Here is a 26,990-nt window from a genome sequence, read left to right as displayed (position 1 = left end):
GCAACTGCTTGCGGGAGACCGAGAGGGCATGTGTCTCAGACCAATACTTTTCCTCTTCATGTCCTTGTCGCCGTTGTCTCCTTCGTACACCACGCAGGGCTTTTGCCCAATATTTTGCGGCAAGCTATAAAGCCGTTTGCGCATGGAATTCTGAAATTTCTCCATCTCCGCCACCACGGACACGAGCGACCCTAAGGAGAACCTGTGAAGACACAGTGATCGATCATGAATTGTGGCTGGGAGCACTGAGGCACCAAACAGTGACGGCGCATCCGCAGGACAGGTCGAATATTCCTGGACACTTCCACCCCTCTGTCTATCCTAAAAATAGTTCAGACGTGCAGATGTGTCCAGTGCACGCCGGGCTGCTTGAAATCTTGAACGGTGGTCATGTAGTGCTGGACACGTCGGCAGTGGGAACGCGTGTTAATCCAGCAGCAGGTGTATAGTCCGAACCGCGTGCGAGCGCATCGGGATGCAGCATGCTGAGCATCGGACGTGCTGAAGTGGGACTTCAATGACAAAGCATGATCCCCCCCCCCCCCCCGCCACCTCCTCCCACCCCCCCCCCCCCCCCCCCCCCTCCTCCTAACCCGCACAAATACCAGAGCTGAGAGCTGTCATCAGTACTGTCACTCATACACAATCACGCACGTACACAATCCCTCTCTCTCTCTCTCTCTCTCTCTCCCCCTCTCTCTCTCATAACACACACACACACACACACACACACACACACACACACACACACACACACACACACACACACACACACACACACACACACACACACACACACACACACACACACACACACACACACACACACACACACACACACACACACACACACACACACACACACACACACACACACGAGCAGGTATCGGCATTCAAACAACGCTGCTTTCATTACCCTGGCTGCTCCTCCAGAGAATAACGTGAATATCAGCAGCTCTCATCCATCGGGTTGCCATAGGAGACATGCGCGCACTTCACCTGGCCATCTGAGAGGATGCTTCAAGGATGAGGTCTAGATTTTAGGAAACTATGCTTTAATTGTTGCCCGATATCAGCAGTCATATATCAGCTCATGCAGGCGTACTGGTGGTGTGTCCGATGGTCTGGCAAGTCAATGTAGTCAAGGTAGGTATCAGAGTGAGAAATTTTTGTTTGCAAATCATTGGGATTATACAAAGGAAGCCCTTACTAGCCTAGGTGAAGTGTTCAGTTACAAATAAACAGTAGGCTAACGCACAGGTTTATCCGGTAGGCCTATATGCTGCCTGCCCACGTTTCAAAATATTATTTTATCACTCCTGGGAAAAAAAGCCACGTATAGGCCTACTGTATGACAATGATATGGATGTTGGTCTAATGGCAGTAATGATTGAACAATTACAGCCTATAAAACAATACTTTTATCCATGGTAACCAGCCATACAGATAACTTTCATTCTGTGAAGACCTAAATGGTGTCTGCTATATGGATACGTAGCGATCCATAGTTTTATGGATATCTAGATCTAGATCCAAATTTCTCATGCGTTAACATAAATACATACACACACACACACACACACACACACACACACACACACACACACACACATATATATATACATATATATAGGACTATATATATATATATATATATATATATATATATATATATATATAATTGTATAATTACATCACCAAATCTAGACCTAAGCTTAAGCCTACACTAAAACAGATTCTAAGAAGACATGTCAGGTTTGCATGCTATAGCACAATACAATTCCCACCTCTGTTTACACTTCATCCTGGCGTACGGTTACTTACCATGCATCCCATCCAAATCATGTATAACCTACTTCGCTTCTTTGAGACATTTTACGAGAAAAAAAAAGATCATGTCTAAGCGAGGCCTCAATACTGACCTCTAGTGGTAAATAACAGCAAATGATTGTGTTAGCGTAGAGGCCTACCACCTGCAGGATTTAATGCTGATGGTCTACTGATTTGGTGTTAGTATGTATGTTTCTAATATGCCAACATATATATATATATATATATATATATATATATATATATATATATATATATATATATAGTATTAAAGTAAAATGTATAATTGAATAGGCCTGGGATATCTTTGTTTCTGAAGGTTTAAATTAGTCTGCCGAGTCTTGTGAGAATTGTTGCGTAAACTTATATGTTTAACCCTAACCATTGCTTAAAAATAAGTATACACCAACTGGTTAGGATTGTTAATGGATAAATGCTGAGTATAATATGACTATTCTCTTCCCCCGAGTACCATAACAATAATAATTTCAGTTTTTATACCAAATGTATGTATGTTTATATCAAATGTTCAACCATTTTAAATGGGCTTATCTGCAATTTAGAAATGCAAATTCACTAGAGAAGCCTATCTAATTGCGATAGATAGCCTACTTTCACCACAATCACAATTAAAACGAACAAGATTTGTGATCCATGTTTGTTTTATAGCCTACTAGCTATTTGATAATATTATTTCTCAGAGACTCGATTTTACTTTCTCTATTTCCCTAGAAATGTGGACATCGATAAACAAAATGGTTTCCCCTTGGCTTAGCAAAATAAATATGTATGTTCAATTATACACGTTTGGCCTAGGGGGCGCTGTTTCTACCCATAATAACTTAAAGTAAAGGTTAGTATTCAATACTACTTTAATGGGGGACAGACCCTAACCCTTGTTTTAGTGTCACAGTTTGTACACAAGAGTAGTAAATCATATAAACATTCAACACAACATCACTCATATATACGCACACATTGAGAATACATGACACAATTTATTTTTTTATGTTTTATTTTTAAAAATGAGATCTCGGGAATGATTTACATTTGCCAGCCCTGACACGGGTCCTCTTAAAACTCTTTCCTTATAGCTAAAGAGAAGTCATGCAGCCGTGAAGTATGTCGGCGACGCTCTATCTAACTAGTTTAAAGCTTTATCACGGATAATTAAAAGCTGCAATGTCATTTATAATATATATTGATATGAGCCATAATTGCATAGGATAATCGCCATGCTATACAATACACATGATTTAAAAAACCCAATATGTTTGCATGATATGAGTACAGATTTTCTTAAGTTTATACTGTTTTCTACTATTCTCAACATTTAAGTGCATTACCTGCATACTTTTCATATTAACCGCCGACATAGTTATAGTGATTTAATACATACAGTGCATTCATGAATCAAAACAAACGATAGTCAGAGGGACAATGCAAAGCCCTTAAAATGTAAAGGTAACAATCGTATGATAAAATGAAACGAGTAGCTTAGTAGTTTATAAAATGGTATGCAGTGAAATGATAAAACTGTACACAGCTGTCATACCAAGTTACGGTGGCCTCGTGTTCTCACGCGGTCGGAGCTGACTTTACTCTACGTCGCCCGGTACAGATGATCTAAAACGAGCCACTCTTGAAAAAAAGTCATAAATAAGAAAAAGCCTTTTCTGTATCAAACAGAAGGTCCAAATCTTGCATGCATTATTCCTTTAAAACTGGTCCAAAAAAAAAAAAAAAAAAAATGAAGAAAATAAAAGAGTGACAGAAAAGCAAACCTGAAGAAAACTCTAGAAATAAACATCAACAACGGCATGCAGCAACCATGGAGAGAACATGAACGACACCATGACGAAGTGGGCCCCCCCCCCTCCCCTCCCCTCCCTCAATAAACTCATAAGGCATGCCTCGTACAGTACAGCCATTTCATCTCCACCCCCCCACCCCCCCCCGACACATCCATACTTTAATGGCAGATATTTGTTATTAACTTAAAAATCCTATGCACTTTCATCTTGTTTACCTTCATGTGGTCAATACATATTTTATATTATCTGTAAAGAAAACAGGAGAAGAGAGAAAGCGCAACGTTAGTATAGTGTCACATCGACAGCACCAAGCCACAACCACAACCGTTGTGAAACCCGCACCCAGGAGGGGCGTTCATGTCAGGCGGGGTGTGGGGGTTCACGTGCGTCGGTGCAGTGGGAGGTTTGAGAGCCTTACTTGGGGGACATTCAGCTCAGTTGGTGTTCCTCTGACGGAGGTTCTTGTCTTTGTGGTTGTTGGTGGAGTTTGTTTTCCTGAAACCAGAAGCCATCGATACACATTTCAGCAATCCGTAAACACCGCAAACTGGTATTATTGCTCGGTGATAAACAGAGCAGAAAAAATACTCTGGCTAATGACTCTGTCTCCGTTGTAACTTCACTCAAAACAATTAAAAGGAAGTATGTAATTAAATAAATACATTATTGCTGCTTGACCGAACTGCAGATAACATGTAAGAGCTATTCAAACGGCGACCGAAATAAACAGTCACGGATTCAAGATATTAAAAAGCAAGTTATTACTGTTTGGTTACACTCACATTGGGCCGGCTGGTTCGTCATCTGAGGCAACAAGGGAACACAGGGAGAAGTGAAGACCACACGCACAAACAGAGAAGTGGAGATAGAAGAGTTACCAGAAGAAACAACTAGAATAATCTGAAATAATCAAACGTCAAAATAAATAAATAAATAATTATTATAATGATTAAAAAAAAAAAAAAAAAAATCAATGTATGCATGAATTGACTCCTTATTTCTGTACTTTAGCTCAAGCATGACACAGGGCAGCATGCTACAGCAGGGGCTGTAACAGCGCACACGCCGGGGCTCAGGGGCCTCCTGAACTCAAGAGGTTGCCTTCATGCTCATGGGCGGACGATGGGTCAACGGAAGAGGCTGTACAGTGAACAGGCCTTGTGTATGAAGACACCACTAAACTGGCATGAGGTCACACACAAGCACCGCGGATGAGTGGAAAACCAGCACACAAAAAAAAGCACATGTCAGAAACCAATCAGCGTGTTATGCACAGTGAGGCTCAGGGCAGGCAGAAGAAGGTGTAGGAGTTTTAGATTTCTCTTTTCTCATGCACAGACACTCGTCGCTCACAAAGCGATCGGCCGTTTGTATCGACAACGACGACGCTCTTACAAAAGTCACTATAGACATAGTGAATCGATACGGTAAGTTGGTCAAAGCAAAATACTTGCGGCTTATAAGAATGAGCATGCTACCATGTTGACAAAATGTAGAAACACCGGAGAAGCCGCTAATGTAACAAGGTCTGGAGGAAACATAAAGTGTACTGCATTTTAACTAATTATGTAAACACTAATTTAAGTGTGGGATTTGTGTTCTGAGGCGCTCAAAGCAGTTCTATGGATAATGATGTAATGCGGTCAGTTGAGAGCAGAAGATGACACTGAAGGCTTGTTAAGAAGTTCACGAGGCATGCACAATCTTTCACTTACCACAAAAATGAGTTTTGGGTTATGCGATTTGGGAAGGGGGGAGGATGGGAAATAATATAGTAATCTGTTAAAAAAAACGTCAACACCCAAAGCTATAACCTGATTACTATTCCTAGAACCACAGCTAGAATGCTTTCTAATGTGCTGCGCTTCTGAGAAGAAAAACACAACGAAGATTACCCCCACCCCCCCCCCCCCCCCCCCCAAAAAAAAAAACCGAAGCATCCACTCTACCAATCTGGCAACAAACTGCCACTGCCCATGAAATCAATAGTAATTCCGTTGAGGACTACAATAAATCAAATCTTCTGTGATGCACCGTGTCTTCTACCCACTGCTCACCGCGCTGCAACATGTGACAACGCTGAAATTCTGTTTGAAAAGAAAAGGTCATCAAAATATCACTGGTGCATAAATTTACACAGAGCCGGGGGGGGTGGGGGGGGGGGCCTGAGAGGCTGGAGCACCCGGGGCATACCGGGCCGGTCGCACTCGGAACGCGGCCTCGCTTGGATCACTTGTAGGGGAGGGGGGGGGGGGGGGGGAGGAGGACGAGTCCCTTGAAATCCATAAATAATTGAATTCTGTCCGCCTCCTGCTACCGTGCGGTGTCATGTGTCTGATGAATATTAAATGGCTGACACAGGTTACGAGGCATGACCTGATGCCGTTGTCCCTGTGTGTGTGTGTGTGCCACTGTGTGTGTGTGTGTGTGTGTGTGTGTGTGCCACTGTGTGTGTGTGTGTGTGTGTGTGTGTGTGTGTCACTGCGTGTGTCCCTGTGTGTGTGTCCCTGTGTGTGTGTCCCTGTGTGTGTGCGTCCCTGTGAGTCACTGCGTGTATCCCTGTGTGTGTGTGTGTGTGTGTGTGTGTGTGTGTGTGTGTGTGTGTGTGTGTGTGTGTGTGTGTGTGTCACTGCGCGTGTCACTGCGTGTGTCACTGCGTGTGTCCCTGTTTGTGTGTTTGTTTGTGTGTTTGTCCCTTAGTGTGTGTGTATACGGTGTGTGTTTAGCCAAAATGGTCAGACTAGATGAGCGAATGCAGAGCGCGGGGGGGGGTGTGTGTATCATGTGACAGGGGTAAGGCGCTGTCCCGCTGTGAAGGAGATTACATCAGAGGACACCATACGGCGGACCCCCAGCGCCCGGGGGCCTCGCTAGACGTTTCGCTGTAATGTCTGCATGAGAACACCATCACCACCATCATCATCATCATCATCCTATGAGTCACTCACCGTCCTGGATGTCGTCGGGCTTCTTGCGCTTCTCGTAGATGACGATGATGACCACCAGGATGATGACCTCGGCCAGGACCCCCAGGAGGGGCCACAGCGGGGCCAGGTGGCTGCGCACCCGCAGGACGGAGGTGATGGAGGAGGTGCCGATCATGTTGGTGGCGTTGCACTGGTACTCCCCGGGGTCCAGGCTGATGTCCAGGTTGTCGATGCGGAGCTCGGTGTAGTTGTCCTTGTTGCTGACGGAGAAGCGGCCGGACGAGTTGTCGATGTCCTGGGAGGAGGAGGAGGAGGAGGAGGATGATGATGATGATGAGGGTTACCGCCGCGCGCTCAAAGCTCAAAGGGAGCTGGAGGCAAAGTATTGGATGAGCTGGGAGTGTGTGTGTGTGTGTGTGTGTGTGTGTGTGTGTGTGTGTGTGTGTGTGTGTGTGTGTGTGTGTGTGTGTGTGTGTGTGTGTGTGTGTGTGTGTGTGTGTGTGTGTGCGCAGACAGGGTTAGTGTTGATTAGTCATAGTTAATATAATTACCATGACTATATTTGAATACATTCAAAAAAAATTAAAAACCTATTGAGCTTTATAGTAGAGATGTTCCATTGATCCACTTAGTTTTACCTAATCTTTTTACGCAGCGAATCCTATGGCAAGTGGGACTGCTTTAATTTGTTTTTCTAATTGAGCTTCCTACATCAACACAGCTGGACTCCAGTTGACTGCAGTCTTCACTAGAAGCCTTGTCTTCTAAAGTCAAAAGTTTAAACAAGCAGAAAATCGCTGCTGGTCACACTACATTATACTGCACTGTTCCTGTGTTGGACACGCTTTGATTTGACACTTGAAACAAACCACCTCAACGAATATTACTGAATATACACTGTGTTACTAAATTCGACATCCTACTAAACTTCTACGCTACTCTATTTCTACACTCATAGCTAGCGCTTTGTGCAGTGAACACATCTGTGCCCTTGTGTGTTTCGACTTGTATCACAAGTGACGTAGTGATGCGCACGACGCACACGTGTGAACCTGGCACACCGCACACTCCGCTCTGAAAGCCCCTTCATGCTTATTTTTGCCTCGGCACCTGCACCGCAGTGTGTTGAGTCACACCTCCCGCCTTACATAAAAGAGGGAACATCCATTTAGCAGTGATAGATCGAGGCCAGCGGTGATACCATGTCCCCCCCTTCCAGGAGGACGGACGTACCATGAAGGCTCCGCTGTCCAGCTTGCGCCAGGTCCAGTTGGGGTAGGGGAACCCCACTGACTTGCAGTACAGGACGGCGCGCTGGCCCTCGTTCTTGTTCTCGCTGCGCTTGTGGCCCGTGATGTCGGGGGCGGCTGAAACGAGGAAAGGTCGCGATGAGCCACCAGTTGGTTCTTAAGGATGAGGTTCCATTTCATATCCGGGTGCAATTCATTCATCGGGGGTTGGACTACATTTTCCCAGTTCGTCGCGATTATGTGATGATGATCAGCGTGAATGCAATACACCTCATACAACTTTGGGGACACAGAGGTAACAGCTCACTTGCCTTGTTTGTATTTGGAGTGCAATGCAACCATCGGTGAGTCCCATTTCTCGGTAAAACAGGAAATGGTGAATAGGTAAATGAAAGTAGGCTAAAATTAGCAACTGGACTTGGAGAATGTGGTAAACATTTTTGTTGGTCACATTCCGTTTAGAATGTTATCCATTTATGTTTAATGTTGAATTATTTTAATTAATCACATTAAACATGATTGAGGAATCAACACCATTCCCACAATAACATGACACGGGGACAGCACAGGGTGCGACAACCTCATTCTGTTCAAGCATTTGGTTTGAATGGAAGCCAAACCTTTACAGTGTTTGCTTGGTTGTTTGCTTGGATCCGAGTTACAGCTATGGGAGCTGCTTAACACTCGTTTGGAATATAATGGATGACGCTTGCCAACTGCCCAATTTTGGAAGCTGTGTACACTGCGAGAGGGGGTGAATTGAACAGAAATCATGGCTGAATTACAATCTCGACATGAACAATGTCAACAATAAACAATGGTCTTTCCTTAAGGAGTGGATTGCAGTTTTCAATATCATCGTGTACAAAACTGCCTTGTTATCAGTTAAAAGTCCCTTTTCAAATTCACATGTTCCCTGTAAGTAACAATTTGCAATATGAGCATTCAAACTATGGTTTGAATCATCCTTTAATATTCTAAATTAATACCATAGTGTAATAATTACTTTATGGCTATAGGGAACAATACACCATAACAAAACCCTTTCTACATACACAGGCAGAAGAGCCTGTAAAATGGAAGCTGGCACTATCAGAAATCCAATTTGCCTCCAAATGCAGGCAGTGCACGTCTGACTGCAGGAGAAAAAAAAAAAAAAAACTGAGACATAATCCCCTGGCCATCAGACAGACAAGGCACCATCTGGCACCAGACAGCCAGGCACAGTGGTCAGCGAGAGGCGGCAAGGGCGATGAGATGCCCCCTATTCCAAGAAAATACATGAAAAAGGTCTGCACTTGACACTCGGCCGCCCTTCTTCAAGGTGTCAGCACTGCCCGTTCGTTTACAACAGAAGCTGCTCTTCAATGGAGAGCAGAGGAACGGACACGGCGGTGCACACGTCGTAATACCTTTAACCTCAATGGTGGCATTGGCCGGAGGAGCCGTCTCGAACGTGTAAACACACATGTAGCTCGCGGCGTCGTCTCCTCTTGGTTTCACCAGCCTGCGCAGAAAAAACGAAACCAAAGGAAATCTCACACACACACGCGCGTTTCTGAAGGCCAGTGCTAAATCGCATCCCATAAAAGACCCCTTTTATGTTGGTAAACATTAACGTTATTCTGTGGGCGGGGCTTAGGGTGGGGTAAACAAATCCATTAATGTGTAGCAAGCAACGGCTATGCTGCATTTTTATAAAGATAACCTGAATATGTCCAGCCATGAAATTTGAATTTGAATGCATGGTTGTTCTATCATACAGTAGAATTATGTGAGACTCTCATTTGATTTGCCTCATGCTAACACTGGGACATAATCATGACGGTGGCATAATCAATACTACATATATTATTGGGATATGTTAGGTTAGGTCATGTAGGAGCGGTTAAAGGGCACATTTCTTGAAGATACCTACAGGAACAGCGCTTCAGAGATTGGGAATTCTAACCCAGAACCTTCCGGCTTGAAGAACAACGCACTAGTAACCACTACTAGACTATGAGGGCGCCCTATGAACGTAGCCCATCGCGTAGGACCCCGTAGGGCTAGTGTCCCGAGCTTTCACTTGTAGGGCTGTGCAAAAAAAAAATCAAATTTTGATTGCAATTTTTATTTTTGGGTGAATCGATCGCCAAACAATTATATTTATTTCATCATTAAATGTTTTATAGAAATTACAGAACAGCTGGATACATATTTGTACATTATTTTCTATTTCAACATTTTCGATTTGAACATTTTGTGTATTTTTTTAAGGGGATATTTTTTTATTTAAGTTCTCATTTACAATGTGGTTTTTTTTTCGGAGAGAAATGCTGAATGAATGCATCATGTTTTCAAACTCAAAAATAATCGTTTGAATAATCATGATTTCAATATTGACCAAAATAGCCGTGATTACAATGTTTTTTTCCATAACCGAGCAGCCCTACTCACTTGTACTCTGTGTTCCTGTTGGCGGTGCGCGTCTCCTCGATCTCCTCCCCGTTCTTCATCCAGAAGCTCTCCTCGTGGGCGCCGTGGGCGGAGCTCAGGTTGCACTGCAGGGTGATGGGGGGGCTGTGGGAGTCCGAGGGGAGGGTGGTGCTTTCTGAGGAGGTGATGGTCGGCTCTGAAAACGTCAGACAAAGCCCGTTGGGACATCGGATCGGTGGCTCGATGGAGAGAAGTGAAAACGTTGAGAGGGGGACTACAAAGGACAAGTGTGTAGTCCTGAGGATTGCAAGGGTCGGGATGTACAGCTAGGCCTTGGATCCATGACTGGATCCAAAGGGTCAAGTAAGAGAGACGTTGTTACATACCACTGGCACGGCTACTGGTGGAGTTACACATAAAAACACATAATAAAGATTGAACACTTGAGTTACATGCCGTTCGATTGTCATCCAATAAAACTCAACTCAACCATTTCTGTCTTTTTAAATTAGATCTTGTTTCAAAATAAGCTTTCTCCAATTACTTTGTGGTGTACACGGAATTAAGCAAACATAAACATACATTTTTAAACAGGTAAGATAAGCTAGCCTTGGCATCTCGTTGATCTTCTTTCACTAATAAAGTGTTCCTGGGGGAACAATTCAAACACCATAAGGTTTGTCTTCTGATGCAAAAGTTCTGCAACACACACCTATTCAATAATGTACAAGATGTCTTAGAATACATATCGATTGCATGTAACTGTAGTCTTGAACCACAACATCAACCTTCTTCAAACTACATTACAGTACATCACACCAAGCTTTCAGGAGGGGGGGTGGGAAAGAAAATGGTACATTGATCAGATCACTTCCGGGAAATACTAGGAAAGATATGTGATAAAATGGCTGCAGTACAGAGGAAGAGATCCAAGGGGAGAGAGACTACCCAGGATGCGTTCAACAGAAAGGCGGATAAATGGAAATGGAAAGAAAAAGACAAACCTAATAGAATCTGAAGAAGAAGGGTAGAGTTAGTTAGGTGGAGTAGCTACGGGTGGATATTGACTTTGGAGCGTTCCGGTGGCAGCACATAGCTTCAGGTGAGGGAGACGACTGAAGCTCTACTCTACGGGTATCTGAGGACGGAGGCAGGGGGGGCAACACGAAACAGGTGGGGTTGGCGGGGGGGGGGCGGGGGGGGAGGTTGGGCTAGGAGTCCTGGGGGCGGGGGGGGTGGGAGTCTCTCCTCACTCCTACACCGACACCACTCACTCTGCAGGACCGTGATAGTGGCCTGCGCTCGGATCCAGGTGGTGGCGGGGTTTTGGTGGAGGTCGTTGCGACGCGGGTCATTGCTGGCCCTGCACTCGTAGGTCCCCGAGTCGTCCAGGCCCAGACGGGTGACCCCCAACACGCTGACGGCGTTGGCGCCGTAGGCCGTGTTGATGGACACCCGTCGCTTGCGCGCGCCGTCCCACAGCTGCCTGAAGGAGTCCGCTCGGTTGATCTCGGCGTACCACCACTGGATCTCGGGGGTGGGGTTGCCCACTACGTCACAGTACAGCTCGAACGTGTCGCCCGTGAGCTTCACCTCGGACATGGGGGACTTGATGAAGCCCGCTGGTGTTGGGGGGGGGGGGGGGGGGGTCATTGGTCGTGGGCGGGTGTGTTGGTAGCATGGCCGAGGGGCCGAGCGATCGAGGGGGGGATGGTGTAAAAGGCAAAAAGACACAAGATCAGAAAAACGTAACAGAAAGTGGGGCGGTTGAAGAGGACGGCATTGGATGAGGAGAAAAGAAATATTAAGCAAAAGCAATTTTAAAAGAAACAAGACAATGATGGAGAAATGATATCGAACCATAGATGGGAGTGTCTTGGATCGTTTGATCCACGACCCCCGCGTGTGTTCGGGAAATTGTTGAGCCAAGCAGAATGTCAAACAGGGTAATGCGACGTCAGAGGCAGGGTGCCAGCAGACAACCCATCACCAGGGCTGGGGGACACCAGAGAGAAGACTCTTGCAGCCTGACATGAGGTGATGTCCCTTTAGCGTGATAATGCCCTCCCACTTCAGTCAAATAACATTTTCATGTGTCGGATCCTCCACCATGTCCTTCAAGCGACCTTGACTTCTTACAAAACGTACAAAATGTCTGTCCATCCCATAATTAAAAAACGTTTTTTTATGATTCACTTAATATACAATATGTTATATTCACACTGGACGATTGAACCATAGCCCATCTAAAATTAACACGTAATACCGCAACCAAAAATTAAAGGGCATGTTTTTTCCTTTTTGTTTTAAGCACGGCGTGTTAGACGACGTAGAGTCCGGCTAGAAGGTAAAGCAGGAAGGAGCCTTGAGGGAGTGCATATAGGCAGAGTGGACACAGCATTAGATTGAGGGGAAGATTTATAGAGGCTGCCGATCCAGGTCCCCGGGGAGAGTGTGGGCGCATGGCAATAGACCCTTCTGTTTCCATAGAAGCACTCCACAGCCAGCCGAGGAGAGAGTCAACTAGCCAGGCCTGGTAGGATTACAGCGAGGGGGAAACACCCACGTCACCGTTTCCACATGGCGCCACAGGAGCCGCGGCGTGCCAACCCGCCAAGCTTAATCTTGATGATAAAAACATTTGATAGCGTGAATAAAAATATTACGAATGCTCAGCTCACATTCTGGCGTTAGCGGAACGACCCCAGCACCCACCTTACACACCTTCCCCGGCGGGCTGGCCGGGCCCCTCACACCCAAGCCAAAGCAACCTGTCTGTCCTAACACCTGTCAGAATCCCAGCAGTGCAGCCATGCTCCTGTCTGCCATGCTTTTAGTCTGATATTATGAACTGATTTAAGGGCCATGTCTGTTTAGTACATGTTTGTTACTTTGGTTAAGGCTGGGCAATATTTCAGTTATGACATGATTGCTGCAAGAAAGCAGTCTAACTGGTTAAATGAATAGACGTGAATAGGATTCATTTAATTTCAACGTACTGAACACCATTACGGCAGATCAGAATGGCCCTGAAACTGTTGCCAGTAGAGTTAACAAAAAGCAATAGAGTAACTGACACTAATGCTGGGAAGAATCTAACTTAAGTTAGCAACAACAACTCTTTCACTCACTCTCTCTCTCTCCCTCCATACTTAGAGATAATTAGACAAACTTTGATTACATCCATGGTTGAGACTTGTCTCTTGAGCAACGCGATCACATGCAGCAACTTGTTGAACTTGTTGATGGCAGATATTGTGTAATTAATTGAAGCAAACATACCCGCACAGCCCTTGGCTAAAAGACCAAGTCTATCAGTGTGCATTGAGGATAACTCAAACCTACATCCTCAGGGTGTCTGCTTTACGAATCACTGTCCATTAGCACAGAAAATGACTCATCCCTGGTGGCTAGTGGCCCCCAACACACACACACACACACACACACACACACACACACACACACACACACACACACACACACACACACACACACACACACACACACACACACACACACACACACACACACACACACACAATCTGCATATTTTTACATGTTTATAAGGATGTGAAACCGATTCCCTAGACTGAATATAGGGCTTACATATAGATATGTCTTCTTGATAAGAACATAGCACATTAGGAAAGTGTGAATAATGTAGCACTGCATTATTTCAGGGGGTAGATGTGGGTGTATACAGTAGTGAACTTATAACAGTCATCTAACATTTTATTAGAAGATTATGCAACAGTCAAGGAATTGTGGCCCTTACATCAGTGAATGTAGGCCAGCAGACTGGGATTTTCCATGTTCAAGAATATATTGCCTTTTTTCATACATGTTACCGTTTCATTACCAAGGGTCGATCCCAATAGGGCAAGGGTGAACTATTTATCTTGCTCGCTGAGTAGGCGTTGGAGTGCGAGAAAGACAGAGAGCGAGAAGAGAGAGAGCGAGAAGAGAGAGAGCGAGAGCGAGAGAGCGAAAGAGAGAGAGCGACAGAGAGAGAGCGACAGAGAGAGAGAGAGAGAGAGAGAGAGAGAGAGAGAGAGAGAGAGAGACCGATAGACCGAGAGACAGAGAACGAGAGACAGAGGGACAGAGATGGGGGGGCTTAGCTGAACTAGTTCAGAACAGCAGCTGTCCTATTATTCGGCGGGGTCTTGATTCGTGGGCACACGTTCACCTGTCAATCCTTGAAGTCCAAAGTCCTTATGCACCGATACCATAAACTGTAGCTACACCACTACATTTCAGAGAAGAGTTCACAGATTCACTATTGCAAAGAAGCAACATTAAAGACATGGTTCACGGTGCAGCATTTCGTCTCTAAAAATAGAAACATGCCGCAAAACGGACCGGTGCTATTTAGAGCCCCGGTCTATTTGATCTAATTGCTTTCATGTTAGGCCGCTCTGGTGGAATGTCCGACTTGACGTTTCATACTCCGTATCCTGCGACCTGATTATGAATACACCATCGAGCATAGGATAGAGGCTGAAAACCATAGCTGGATGGCGGTGTGGATCAAAATGAAAACAGAGATTTTATCGAGCGGATTATTCAGGGCTCCACACGACACCACCACCCCGCCCTCTCCCTCCCTAACCTTATGCACAGGACATGTCCTTGCACAGCGAAGGGCCCCTGCCCGAGTCGGCATCCAGCGCACCACTTCAAAGGACATTTTAGGGACATCGCAGGCCCGCACACACGCTCACACTCACAGTCCCGTACACGATGGACGGCCGACTGTCAAACGCATTCATTCCAACACCGGCTCCTGGAGACCATTTCATAACATTCATATATTCATGTAAGATACATATAGCCCCCCTGATAATAAATGTCTTCTTCATGTATGTAAAAATATATATGGACTAAGGTTGTGTTTTTATTCTATGGAGGATTGGTGGATACAGCCTGCATTCGTGATGCATAACCCTCTCAATACTCCAATACATGAGCAGCCCTAGATCGATTTATTTTTTATTGAATATCATCCATAACGGGGATTTAGGATGGAATCCACGCTTAAAAACCCACTGGTGCCCCGGTGAAAACACTGCGCTCAAAGTGTGCAGTCTGAGTGCGGATCCCTACCGTTCTGTGAGGAAACGGACTGCAGCATCACTGCTCCGAGTACTGCAGCCGCCAAAGACATGATCGCCGTTCTCCGTTTGCCAGGTAACATCTTCGATAATGTATGGTGAAGGCTGTCGACGGACGAGGAGGCTGTCGACGGGATCCCGGGCGAGATATGGTGAGGGGTTGAATGCAGCAGGCAGCCGATGTGACCAATCGGGTCACGCAAGGCGTCGCTAGGTAAAGTAGTACTTAGCTAGAGCTACCTGTGCTACAGTCTTCTGTCATCCCGGTGTAACAGGGAGCTACCTTTTCAACGGGAGTCAAATCCCGCGAGATTTACGACGCCTCCACCACGAGTTTATACATCTTGGTTATCTTTATACCTACTATACCTCCATGATGCAAAACACTTGCTTTTGACGCGCCGGTGTGACGTGTGTAAAATTGCATTAATAACTTTGGTAAAAACGGTGGTTAAGGAATAGCAGACCTATGGTGTAGTGTAGGTCACTCAGCACACCTGATTAAACTCTGACCTCAACAGCCACCCTGGATTTAAGAGGACTTTAAATCCTATTTCGCTTTGAACCAGCTTTAGGCTAATATGGTGAGGACAACAACCAATGAACAGCATACCAATACATACTACCTTACTAAACACTCAATCGAGTGGTTATTTTTTTTTATATAGAGCTGAAGTTATAAAGCTACATAAGTGCATATAGGAATTTACATTGTTTGGTATATATTATTGTTGAATAATAACAAAACAAATATTTAAATGAAATGTAAATGCATTATTAATGCAGTACCACATGAATAGTGACATGAATTATTATCATGAATTTCTTTGTATCTCAGACTATGATTCTAGACAACATTATACTGCCCCCTTCTGTTCAAACCACTAAATGACCAGAGGGCGACACCACTAGTGCCAACGGGAATGGATGGAATGGACAGTCTGGCTGAAACTGTCTATCTGTTAAATAGGTCATTTGTTGACTTTTCCTAAAAAATATGCACAAATATAAAGACAGCTATGCAACATCGTTGATGGGTGGTGACTCACTGGAGGTGGGTCAGGGACATAGGCCTATAATTGAAGACATTGGCAGTATAAGGCCTATAGTGTGAGACCTTGTTGCTTTGGCCTACTGGCCGATTCTGGATGCCATTTGTCAATTGTGGGATCTTTCATTTGTTGCAAGAGAAAACATTATTTTCTTCTGAATCCTGCAGGAAAATGTTCTTGGTCCCTACACAAATCTGTAAACAGATATTCTGACCGAACCGTATACACGGTTCACTGTTGTATCATTGGTTCTACCAGATGTAGCTGTTTGTAATGTTTTCCCACCCTATTTACTTTGACTTCATGGTTTTCCATCACTGCATATTTGTGTTGAGGAAAACAGTGAAGTTATAATACTCTGACTAGCTGGTTTGTGAAATAGTGCACCAGATCACCAGATCTAATGGCATTTATTCAGTGCATAGTGAGAGCCATATGCATAAGGTCACTTATGACACCTAGCACTATTTGTCGACCAATCAGAAACAGACCTGTGTTTGGTTTTGTCCCTGCAGTTTGATTAAAGGGTTTGGTTACTGTCTTTGTTGAATGAAGTGTACGCCATTGTACACATACACAGAGAGACAGACACACAGACTGACTAGTTATGTAACACAAACATTATATTTTCAAATAGGGATTTGCATTAAAATTGTTCAGAGACCTACTAGCAATGAACGTGGGCAAACTGAATAGGTTGTATCTGCTATAAGGAATAAACATAATTGCCACTCAAACAAATCACCCATTGTTTGATCCAAAAAAGTAATCAGCTGTTGTATCACGCCCCAAAAAAATCAATGGACGAACATAATTGCATAGTGAGTCTATGTGATCAAACTGGTCTCCTGGCTGAATTAATAATAATATTGCTGTTAATGGTTTTAGGAGCTGAATGTCAGAGAAAGAAAGAAAAAAACAAAACATCCAACCAGCCCTTTGTTGTTGCTCTCGCGCTGACGTGCGCAGGCTGCGCGGTCGCACTGCGCCCCAGCTCCCCCTCTCTCCCCGCGGCCTGGTCGGAGATGAGTGGAAGATGTCGGTGTCGGGGCTGAAGGCCGAACTGAAGTTTTTGGAGTCAATCTTTGACCCAAACCACGAAAGATTTAGAATTATAGACTGGAAGCCCGATGAGCTCAGTTGCCAATTTAACGTGACGGGGGAAAAGCTGCTGATCATCCACTGCAACATCACGGTAAGAGCGGCGGCGGGGCGAGTGGCGCACATAGGCTAGCGAGTCCCCCGGACTATCGACACGAAAACACCGCACACACCGCTCTGTTTACACCTCCTACTTCTCGTTCCGTGGGTGTCCGGGGCCTCTGCGCTCTCCCTTTTGGTTAATATTACAAGATTACACGACCTCCCCCCTGGAATAAAACGACTGTATAACATTTAAAACATTGCGTTTCAGTGCCTTAGCTCTTCTCGTGTAGCCACATTAGCTCCCCGCTAGCTAGAAAATGTGACGCTACAAGTTTGGTTAGCTGGGGAAATAAACTGCGTCGCTGCTGCGGGGTTGGTGTCGGCCCACGACGGCAGCTCTTTTAACCCGCACTCGGGTGGATTTGGTGTACGTGGGTCTGGTATATGATAAGGGTTTCACGGAGAGGGAGACTGAGTGCTGCAGATTAACATGTTTGGAGGAAGAGTTGCACCATACACGCGTTTATCCTCCAGTAAATAGACTCGTCCCGTGACGGGTCGTATGTGTTATCGTTTAAAGATGTAAACAGCGTGCAGTGTGCGTTAGAATTCATCATCGACTTTCCGTGCGCCAGCGTGTAATCCATACCCCGCCGTGGACGTTGTTTCATGACCATTTGGTGGATGACTGTTGTGGTTATTGTCATGTAACGTGTTTGGATCGTCAGATTTAATTACATTTTTTGGACAAATCCCTTTCTAGCTTGTAGGATCTGGCTTGATTTTTTTTCAATGCAAAATCACAGAATGCCACCGAAAGGGTCATGCAACTTGCATCCATGTGAGGCTTTCGCTGCAGACACATCGGTGACGCTTTTTATGTTCTACTTAAAAGTGATTCTCTCTCCTCTTGTCTACTGTTTGTTGAGTTTTATTCTTTATTGACATAGCCGAGGCAATTCAAATGTATATTTAAAAAAAATGATGTCATGTTTGCGCTCACGTTAAGTTGGCCGACTACATATTTTGGGCAGCAGCCCGAATTTACCAGAATGCATCTTGAGATTCAGTCCATGTCCTCTCTGGCTCTATTGCATGTCACTGACACTACGCATCTTGTGGGGTGACGCACTAATCATATTCGATCAGCATCATCTTTTGCATAGTGTTTACAGAGCAGAAGGGATAACTTGTTATTCTTTAGAGTGATTATTTCACATTGCAATACAAATCCTAAACCCACATTCAGCTTTGCAATCAGAGATGTGTAATTATCACTTGATTGCTTATAATTTAGCATTGCAGAAGCTAATTTTATTCATAATTGGTGCGATTACGGCAACATATCAACTTTAACAGCTCTAACAAACAGTCGTCAAGTTTAACTAATGGTGTTTCAGGTGGGTACTTCATATTATAATCATTTCATTCAATCATTTCATTAATACATAGGATTAGATGTTATAATCCCATGTGCCAAAATCCAAGGAAAACACATATTCAGAAACATCTACCGTTGGCCACTGTTCAATGTTCTTGCCCGGCTTGCCCACCCTTTCAGGAATCCTACCCCTCTACTCCACCGATATGGTTTGTGGACTCTGATGACCCTAGTCTGGCTGAAGTTCTGGAGCGGCTGGAAGATGTTAGGAAAGGCAGCACATTGGTAAGACTGTAACCAAATGGGAAACCTGATTCCCGAACTATGCAAAGTCGTGAGAATCGCATCACAGTGACGACACACATTGATTTTCTTGCCCTTCATTCCTGTCTCCTTCCACAGCTTCTTCAGCAGCTGAAGCGTCTCATTTGTGATCTCTGTCGGCTTTATAACCTCCCCCAACATCCCGATGTAGAGATGCTCGACCAGCCTCTCCCCGCGGGACCCATCAACCCCGAGCGAAAGGTAGGCATGGCGACCCGATGTAAACAATGCAACGTACAAACGTCTAAACGCCGGCCCTCTCAATCCCGCCGTGCTCTCTGCCCACACATCAGATCGGGCCAGCGGATGAGGTGACGTCTGAGGAAGAGGAAGAGGAAGAGATGGGAGAGGTGCTTAACATTTACTTTTGTACCATCGCTCTCGGGATCCACAGCATTGGCGGCTGAGTCCGTCCTGATGTGCGTTTTTCCCCCCCCCCCCCCCGAGTCTATCGTAACGCTCCGTGTCCATGTGTCTTTGCCCCCCCCGACGCGCCTGGACAGCAGGACATCGAAGACCTGGATCACTACGAGATGAAGGAGGAGGAGCCGGTCGACGGCAAGAAGTCGGAGGACGACGGCATCGAGAAAGAGAACCTGGCCATCCTGGAGAAGATCCGCAAGAACCAGAGGCAGGATCACTTAAACGTAAGTGCTCATTCGGTAGGTGCACCTTTTTTTATTTGATTTCCACGTACACGACACACACAAAATTTGCGCAATTTCCTTTGCAGGTTTAATTAGCATCTGTGGTTCTGAATTGTGCGTTGTGTCATCTTGTGCCCCGGCACAGGGTGCAGTCTCTGGCTCGGTACAGGCTTCTGACCGCCTCATGAAGGAACTCAGGGAAATCTACAGATCACAAAGTTACAAGACAGGTGAGCGCGCAGACCTGCTCCATTATGGATCCGTTGTATCGATGTGATCTGTTGTATCGAAATGTGGGTGTCATTGCAGCAGTATGAGAGTATAATAAGCAATAATTATTAAATAGAGATCAATTCATAGTAAAAAAAATATTTAATGATCTATATCTTAATGATATATATTAGTGACATATTGCATTATGATATTATTCATCTGGCCAGTGCTGTTGTTTTTAGCATTTTATTGTCTGATGTTGGGTTTAAACTTGTTTCTGTCTCCCTTGAAGGTATTTATTCAGTGGAGCTAGTCAACGACAGCCTTTATGAGTGGCATGTCAAAATAAGGACGTAAGTTTCTCTGCGGATCATTAGCGTAGCCATATTTAATTAGCTGCCACGCTAGCTCATGTCTAACCTGTTCTCTCCTTCCTGCTTCAACCCCAGGGTAGACCCTGATAGTCCGCTGCATAGTGACTTGCAGGTCTTAAAGGAAAAGGAAGGGGTGGACTACATCCTCCTCAATTTCTCTTATAAAGTGAGTATTTCGGTTGAAATGAGAACAAACGCAGACACTGATGACCCACATCTCGGTGAAGAGGGATCTAACCACCCTGTGTTTTTACCTTCTTCTCCAGGATAACTTTCCCTTTGACCCCCCTTTCGTGCGGGTAGTGTCCCCTGTGCTCTCCGGTGGGTGAGTATATTGAAGATCTGTCCAATAGTTTATTTTCAGTGACTATTGCTCTACTCTACAAGGCAATTGCACCAGCAGACACAGTAACTTTTGGTGACAAGATCATTAATAGTAGTTGGAATTGTAGTCCTAATTTCAGGAAATAAGGACAATGCTCCTCATGGGATTTAAAATGAGGAGGATGAAAACTAAAGAGATCTTTTATTACAGTCTAATGCTCCTTGTTCCCTTTTCAGCTATGTATTAGGAGGAGGGGCTCTGTGCATGGAACTTTTAACAAAACAGGTATGTGTATGTTTTATTTTACATTTTTCATCTTATTTGTCTATATAAGATTATATGCATTTGTACGTTAGGTACATCATTGTTGTTTTTTAGTGCAATTCTTAGTTTCTCTTCCCGGTTGATTAGGGCTGGAGCAGTGCCTATTCCATAGAATCTGTCATCATGCAGATTAATGCCACCCTTGTCAAAGGAAAAGCCAGGGTGCAGTTTGGAGCCAATAAGGTACGTGCACTTTTGCGCTCATAAATTAATTTGCCTAGTCATGCGGATGCTTTTCATATTTAGAAGCTCATTGATCATCTCACTATGGCCTGTGCTGTAGACGATATCAAGCACTCAAATCTGACTGTACATTATTATTATTATTATTATTATTATAATTTTTCAACAGAACCAGTACAATCTTGCCAGAGCACAGCAGTCGTACAAATCTCTTGTGCAGATTCACGAAAAAAATGGTAAGTACCTCTCGGATGACTGTGTACTCTGTGTCTGTGATGGTTCTAGTGGTATAGAGCTGTTGTGTTTTTGTGTCCTTCTTGATTGCAGGCTGGTACACACCTCCCAAAGAGGACGGATAAGGACCCCCGCACCACTATGCACTGGGAACACGTGTCAGCGGGTCAAAATATCTTGCTTTTCTTTGGAATATCCCCCCCCCAACCCCACCCCTACCCCTTCTGACTCATTGGGGATATAACATTCTTCGCTTGGAACCAACTGGCAAATATTCCCCCATCTCATTGTCTCAATAAACAAGTATTACTCCCCCACCCTCTCCCCTTCCACCAGGGGACTGTGTACTCTGCCCCCGTCCCCCCCCCCCCCCCGTCCCCCCCTGGGGGAGATATAACATGAGGGAGGCATCATGTTAGTCCCACTTCTGTCCTTAAAAACGTGATTGTTCGTCCTTCCAAAAAAAAAAACAACGAAACCTTTTCATTTCCCCATTCTACTGCGGGGTGGAGAAGTGTTGGTTTGGTTTCTCTGCTTTCGACAAGGTGGGCGTGACAAACTGGCCCTTCCACTCGTGGCCAGGGGGGTGTGGGGGCGTAACTCTGGACTCATAGTGCTGACCCCAAAGAGAAGCAATATTTTTTTAGTTGCAACACCCCAGACCTCTGCAGCCATAGCATGGGCTTCTGACCGCATATAACCCGGTTGATTATGGAAGATCTTTAAAGAGACGCGCCACTTGTTGATCACTATTGGTTCGCCACTCCACCCCCTTTTTTTTCCTTTTGTGGAAATTTGTAGTAATGTAGGCTCTGCTTCAGAAGGAAGATTTGGGTGAATGGCCAATATGGCTAAATATGGCCATTTTATATCTAAAGGTTTAAGCTATTGACGGACAGAAATGTTATCGGTTCGAGTGAGGTCATCATGGTCCCTAAGAGTACGGCGACTTGTGTCCTAGAGCAGAATGAATGGACATCCTGTTTCATAAGAGCATACCAATAGGCTGGCTGTAGATAAGGTTTTAGGACAGCAAATGATGTATTTCTGGTGTAGTGTCCTTCAGACAAGTGGAGGGCTCATCTCTCTAGAACTCGCCAACCGTGCAGTGGGGTTTCAAATCAATTCTAGTTCTTCAGATGTTGGCCATCTTTGAGTGATTAAAAAAAACAACCTAAAACAAAGATAGTATCCGTCTCATACGAGTGTCCACCAGGGAGACCAACAACGTAGGTTTGGCGATTCCCAACGTTGACATCTCCAAAGATTCCAAAAGTAATCCGGGATAGGGTTCTCTTAATCCCGACAACACAACGCCGTGTTGAACTCTTTACAGTTTCTGTTTAAAAAAAAAAACGGTTGTAGTGGTTTGCCCGATTTATGGTTTTAGCTCTTTCTTGCTGTTGCATTCTTACATTCGGTTCTGTCCCAACCCGACCGCTCCGTATCCGCTCACTCGGGATCCTGATGTCGTGGGTCATTTCAGTTACAGCGGCTTTATTCAAACCTGTTTTTTTTTTTTTTTTATTGGGGACCATGACGTGACTTGACCAAGAGCGAGAAGACCCCGCGGTCGGGAAGCTTTGCGCTTGGCTTGGAGGGCGCCCCCCCCCCCCCGCCCCCGCCCTCCCCCGCCCTCCCCCCTCCCCCCTTTTGTTTTAATTTGGACTTTCAGTTGAGGATACCTTTTAATAAATAGACACAACGTAAAATCACAGGGGGGGACATGAGCTGGGCGTCCCCAAGGCTTGGTTTGGCTTTTATTGGTAAGCGATATGGGATGGATCATTGTGGCGTAACCGAGGCGATTCGGCCCTGTACTGTCGGGTCTAACGTTAACCTCCTTCTCACCATGCAATATAACCCAAAATGAGTATGCTGGTTCTTCTAAACCGAGGGCAGATACTGTCTCAATTTATGAACTTGCAGTTATTTAACACTGTCTGCAAAAATTTGTTTTAAATGATAACTCAGGTAAATATAACCATGTTCTGGAGGGGTAATGTGTGCATAGAAAATAAAAAAAGGTTTGATCACAGTTCATTTGATGCATAAGCTGATGCTCTGTACCTCGTCTGAGTTAGACCTTTATTTCCTCAAAGAATTGACTGTCAGACATTTATAATCTTAATGTTATGGGTTCCATTTCACCTGAGGTTTCCTGTGGTGTGTTTCATGCATTGTAAAAAAAAAAAAAAAAAAAAAAAAAAAAGATAAAATGGTGGGCATTTGCAGAGCATTTCTTCTTCTCTATTGAGTGACCAAACATTAGCGGGATTGTATAAGCATATATGTAACCCATGCTATGGCTCATTGAAGTCCACTGTAGTATTTTATTTTTTTCCTTTTTGTTTCTGTTTATGGTTCTGTATGGTTGCATTTCATAGTCTGGGAGGTCTTAAATATAAATTATCCTTTTTGTTTTGGTAACCAGTTTGCACACATGTTAAGGATGTGCCTATGGAAGTCAATACAATTTGTAGAGGCAGTGTAATGATTTGAAAAATCTCCCCAGCTCAATGTGCTAACATCTATTTGTTACAAGTTCGATCACAATAACAGTTTGCCAAAATGCCAAAACGGGTTCATGGGAATAATTAAATGTCGTTCACTCTTCATTCTCATGCCACGATGAATAGAATTGCACGCTTCTCTTTAACTGGACAGTGTATTTGAAATGGTTAATCATTCTCTTGTGAATTCATTTTCCGGGCACCGACGTATGGACAATGGACTGAGTTTGGCACTGTTGGCATGCTTTGGTTTTGTTTTATTTTCATTTTTTTCATTTTCCATTAAAAATACAATTTTGACCATGTACAGTAATTTGTAAACTTGCATCAAGTTTATAAATAAAGAATTTTAAGATTAATGCTGTTGTATATATATTTTTTGTAGCCATAAATAATGACACAAATGCAGTGAAATGGTTGCTTCATGACAGAAATATGCCAAAATTTGACAGTTAACTTCATTCGATCATTAAATGGATGGATATTGATGCAAATAGTATGCATATCGTTCTATGGAAGAACTGAATTGTTGCTATAGGTTAACTTTGCTGAGCATTAAACATGTGAAAATTTGTTTACTTGAAAAACAATGTAAGGGAATCTAATATATATAGTTGTTTTTTTTCATGCTAAAAGGCGTGTTCCTCCCATGTCTTATTGCAGTTAATAAAGAGTCTAGACAACAGGATGCAACAAGAACTGTTTAATATCTATTAGGGTAGGACCAAATTATACAAAAGTCATACACAAAAATGTAATTCCCTTTTTACGTCATTCGGCTTGGAGACACGGTCTCCTCAAACCAACCCAGCCATGTGGAGTGTTCCTTTACAGCGTGTTCTATCCATGGCAATAGCTCATCTCTCTTACATGGCAATACATATCAAACCACACACAGTCGATGAGAGAAACAAGGAAGGTTCGGTGACATCACGGGTCAATACAGAATGAGCGACTACAGGGTTCCTTTGCGTACCCACGTTTACACACACATTAAGGTGTGGTGCAATGGTTCAATACGTCCTTCTTATGTCTGGAATTATCTTACTTCATAAGGATAACCAGGTTCTCCTTGTGCATGTCCGATGTTTATAACTGGCTTGAGCCAGTCGAATGAACTTTGTGCGAGTAAAAGTTATGAGTTATTCACCTGTGTACTGTTGCTGGTGCAAATACTATGCAACGTTTGCATGATGTTCACAGTTTCACACCTTAAAGCACAGCATGTTAAACAAACGTAATATTAGCGCCACGTTTCTGGTCACATATACATTTTGATACACTAACCCACCCGACAAGAAAGGACATTTATTATTTTATCCTGACATGTGTTATTCTAAATATAGAGTTCCATTTGTATTCCTTCACTGCATATGCGTCATGCCGAATTAGGTTGGCACTGAGATCAGCAGTCTTAAGATCACTCAGTGTAAGCATGAATTCTCGAAAAAACTAAAAGGTGCTTAAAATCTGTAGCAGGTGGCTATGGAAAGACACATAGGACATGTGCCACAAACACACCCACACATCATACATAACACATAACAAAGTCTATACCAAACAACAAAGTGGAGTAATGGAAAAATAAAAATTCAGATTTATATACCACAGCACAAATCAGACGAGACAACTCACAGGTTTTGAATTAACTAGCAATCCCGACACGTCGCTTCACAGCTGTGTCGAGCCTAATACTGGATCACTGTAATAATCATGAACTGCTCAAAACACTTCTCCAAGCCTACTTGGTTGCAAAGGGAATTGAGGCTAACTATTAACTCACTGCAAAGGAAAGCCATAGAGTCTTGAAATGAAAGAACCAAGTTTCACCTGTTCTTGTTTTTAGGACCAAAATTTTATATTTTAGTGGATTTATACCCTTTTAATATGATCATATATACCATACTACATCTATTCATGGAATAACAACAGCCATACATAGACGCCCAAAAAGTCCAGAGTTTGAGAAATAAGTATCCATGTAATAATTTACAGTTGGGGTTTTAGGTGGGAGTTAAGAGAGAATTAGAACAAGTATAACATCCATCACTTAATACAATGCTCGGACCACGCACAACATCAATTACTTGTACCCCACTGCCACTCCGAAGGCAGAAGTGTCTCGGTTAGTCCTCAACTTCAAACTGTACAACATTAATTTGGAATGTTATCCAAGGAACTACACACGTCAACATGTTGTGGGCCTCACCTTTGGACGGACACCTTTCTCAACCGTCATTGGTCTGCATCCTGACGCGCTTGCTCCGAACACAAAGTCAGTGTATGATGTCGGTCAGGACAAACATGTCACTATGTAAGCACGAGGTTCAAACTATAAAACAATAGCCCACAGGGCTGGCATATAAGGACGATGACAGACTGACTTCACACGTAGATCTAAAACCAACTCACACTTTCCTGAGAAAGTAATTGATGCTTTAAAACAGAGGGACACTAGGGCTAGGACGATTCTCATTGGTACAGAATTAACACATTTAAATGGCTGTAAAATAGTGAGCCTATTCCAGCCTTACTCTCGAACATCTACATTATCTAACTTGGTCATCATATAATAAGAGACATTAAGATAAATGTCAATCTTTATATATATATATATATATATATATATATATATATATGTATTGACTCTAAATTTGGAATTGTTCACACATCTTGATGTATTTATATGAGACTAATGGCGAATTTGACTTTTTTAAAATAAATTCTCTAGTTTCTATTTGTAACAATTGAAAAATTTAGACTCCAGATTTTCACAAAATGGAAAGAAGGAGGACGCGTGTTTAAATGGGGGACACAGAGAATAAATGCTAATCTTGGCAGTAGGTAATGCTACTAAACATTCTTCTTTTTACAGCGTTGTGATTAAAAAAAATCGGGTTACCACTGTGAAGCATTCAAGG

General features: G+C 43.8%; 3 protein-coding genes across 6 annotated transcripts in view; 1 reads left to right on the top strand and 2 right to left on the bottom strand.

The window, feature by feature from the left end:
• Nucleotides 1-165, bottom strand: part of LOC311357268 (potassium/sodium hyperpolarization-activated cyclic nucleotide-gated channel 2-like) — a gene marked incomplete at both ends in the record, with an annotated part of 11,713 nt that extends 11,548 nt beyond the window's left edge. Inside the window, one exon of the mRNA XM_084477173.1 lies at nucleotides 1-165. This exon is cut by the window's left edge and continues 497 nt beyond it. Within this exon, the coding sequence (XP_084333299.1) occupies nucleotides 1-165 (165 nt within the window).
• A 3,630-nt stretch (nucleotides 166-3,795) lies between these two features.
• On the bottom strand, nucleotides 3,796-15,588 carry nptna (neuroplastin a). Its single transcript, XM_084476774.1, has 9 exons — nucleotides 15,346-15,588; nucleotides 11,514-11,861; nucleotides 10,261-10,435; nucleotides 9,234-9,328; nucleotides 7,805-7,938; nucleotides 6,593-6,866; nucleotides 4,427-4,448; nucleotides 4,063-4,139; nucleotides 3,796-3,890 (listed from the first exon to the last, which is right to left on the bottom strand). The coding sequence occupies exons 1-8, from the start codon at nucleotides 15,434-15,436 to the stop codon at nucleotides 4,079-4,081; spliced, it is 1,200 nt and encodes a 399-aa protein (XP_084332900.1). The 5' UTR covers nucleotides 15,437-15,588; the 3' UTR covers nucleotides 3,796-3,890; nucleotides 4,063-4,078.
• Nucleotides 15,589-17,419: 1,831 nt separating this feature from the next.
• Nucleotides 17,420-24,422, top strand: ube2q2 (ubiquitin-conjugating enzyme E2Q family member 2). Of its 4 annotated transcripts, none has more exons than XM_084477909.1 (13): nucleotides 17,420-17,600; nucleotides 19,113-19,217; nucleotides 19,335-19,457; nucleotides 19,550-19,606; nucleotides 19,763-19,903; nucleotides 20,049-20,133; nucleotides 20,409-20,469; nucleotides 20,566-20,656; nucleotides 20,757-20,815; nucleotides 21,052-21,100; nucleotides 21,227-21,322; nucleotides 21,492-21,558; nucleotides 21,650-24,422. In XM_084477909.1, the coding sequence occupies exons 1-13, from the start codon at nucleotides 17,442-17,444 to the stop codon at nucleotides 21,679-21,681; spliced, it is 1,125 nt and encodes a 374-aa protein (XP_084334035.1). In that variant the 5' UTR covers nucleotides 17,420-17,441; the 3' UTR covers nucleotides 21,682-24,422. The 4 variants fall into 4 exon arrangements, with proteins under 4 accessions (XP_084334035.1, XP_084334033.1, XP_084334034.1 ...); XM_084477907.1 differs by having other exon boundaries at nucleotides 19,763-19,918; XM_084477908.1 differs by having other exon boundaries at nucleotides 19,760-19,903.
• Nucleotides 24,423-26,990: the final 2,568 nt, after the last annotated feature.

The sequence above is a fragment of the Micromesistius poutassou genome (genome assembly GCF_964030765.1).
Source record: "Micromesistius poutassou genome assembly, chromosome: 13".
NCBI lineage: Eukaryota > Metazoa > Chordata > Actinopteri > Gadiformes > Gadidae > Micromesistius > Micromesistius poutassou.
The sequence above is the reverse complement of the archived record's forward strand: the minus strand, read 5'-3'. Positions and strand labels throughout refer to the sequence as shown.

Bases quoted from the DNA above. Each gene is read 5' to 3' on its own strand.
- nptna (XM_084476774.1), bottom strand. From the start codon at position 15,436: ATGTTACCTGGCAAACGGAGAACGGCGATCATGTCTTTGGCGGCTGCA. The intron at 10,436-11,513 runs GTGAGTGGTGTC...TGACGTTTTCAG, and splicing joins CACTATCACGGTCCTGCAGA to AGCCGACCATCACCTCCTCA. The intron at 9,329-10,260 runs GTGAGTAGGGCT...TTTTCTGCGCAG, and splicing joins AACAGGAACACAGAGTACAA to GCTGGTGAAACCAAGAGGAG.
- ube2q2 (XM_084477906.1), top strand. From the start codon at position 17,442: ATGTCGGTGTCGGGGCTGAAGGCCGAACTGAAGTTTTTGGAGTCAATC. The intron at 17,601-19,112 runs GTAAGAGCGGCG...CCACCCTTTCAG, and splicing joins TCATCCACTGCAACATCACG to GAATCCTACCCCTCTACTCC. The intron at 19,607-19,759 runs GTGCTTAACATT...GCGCCTGGACAG, and splicing joins AAGAGGAAGAGATGGGAGAG to CAGGACATCGAAGACCTGGA.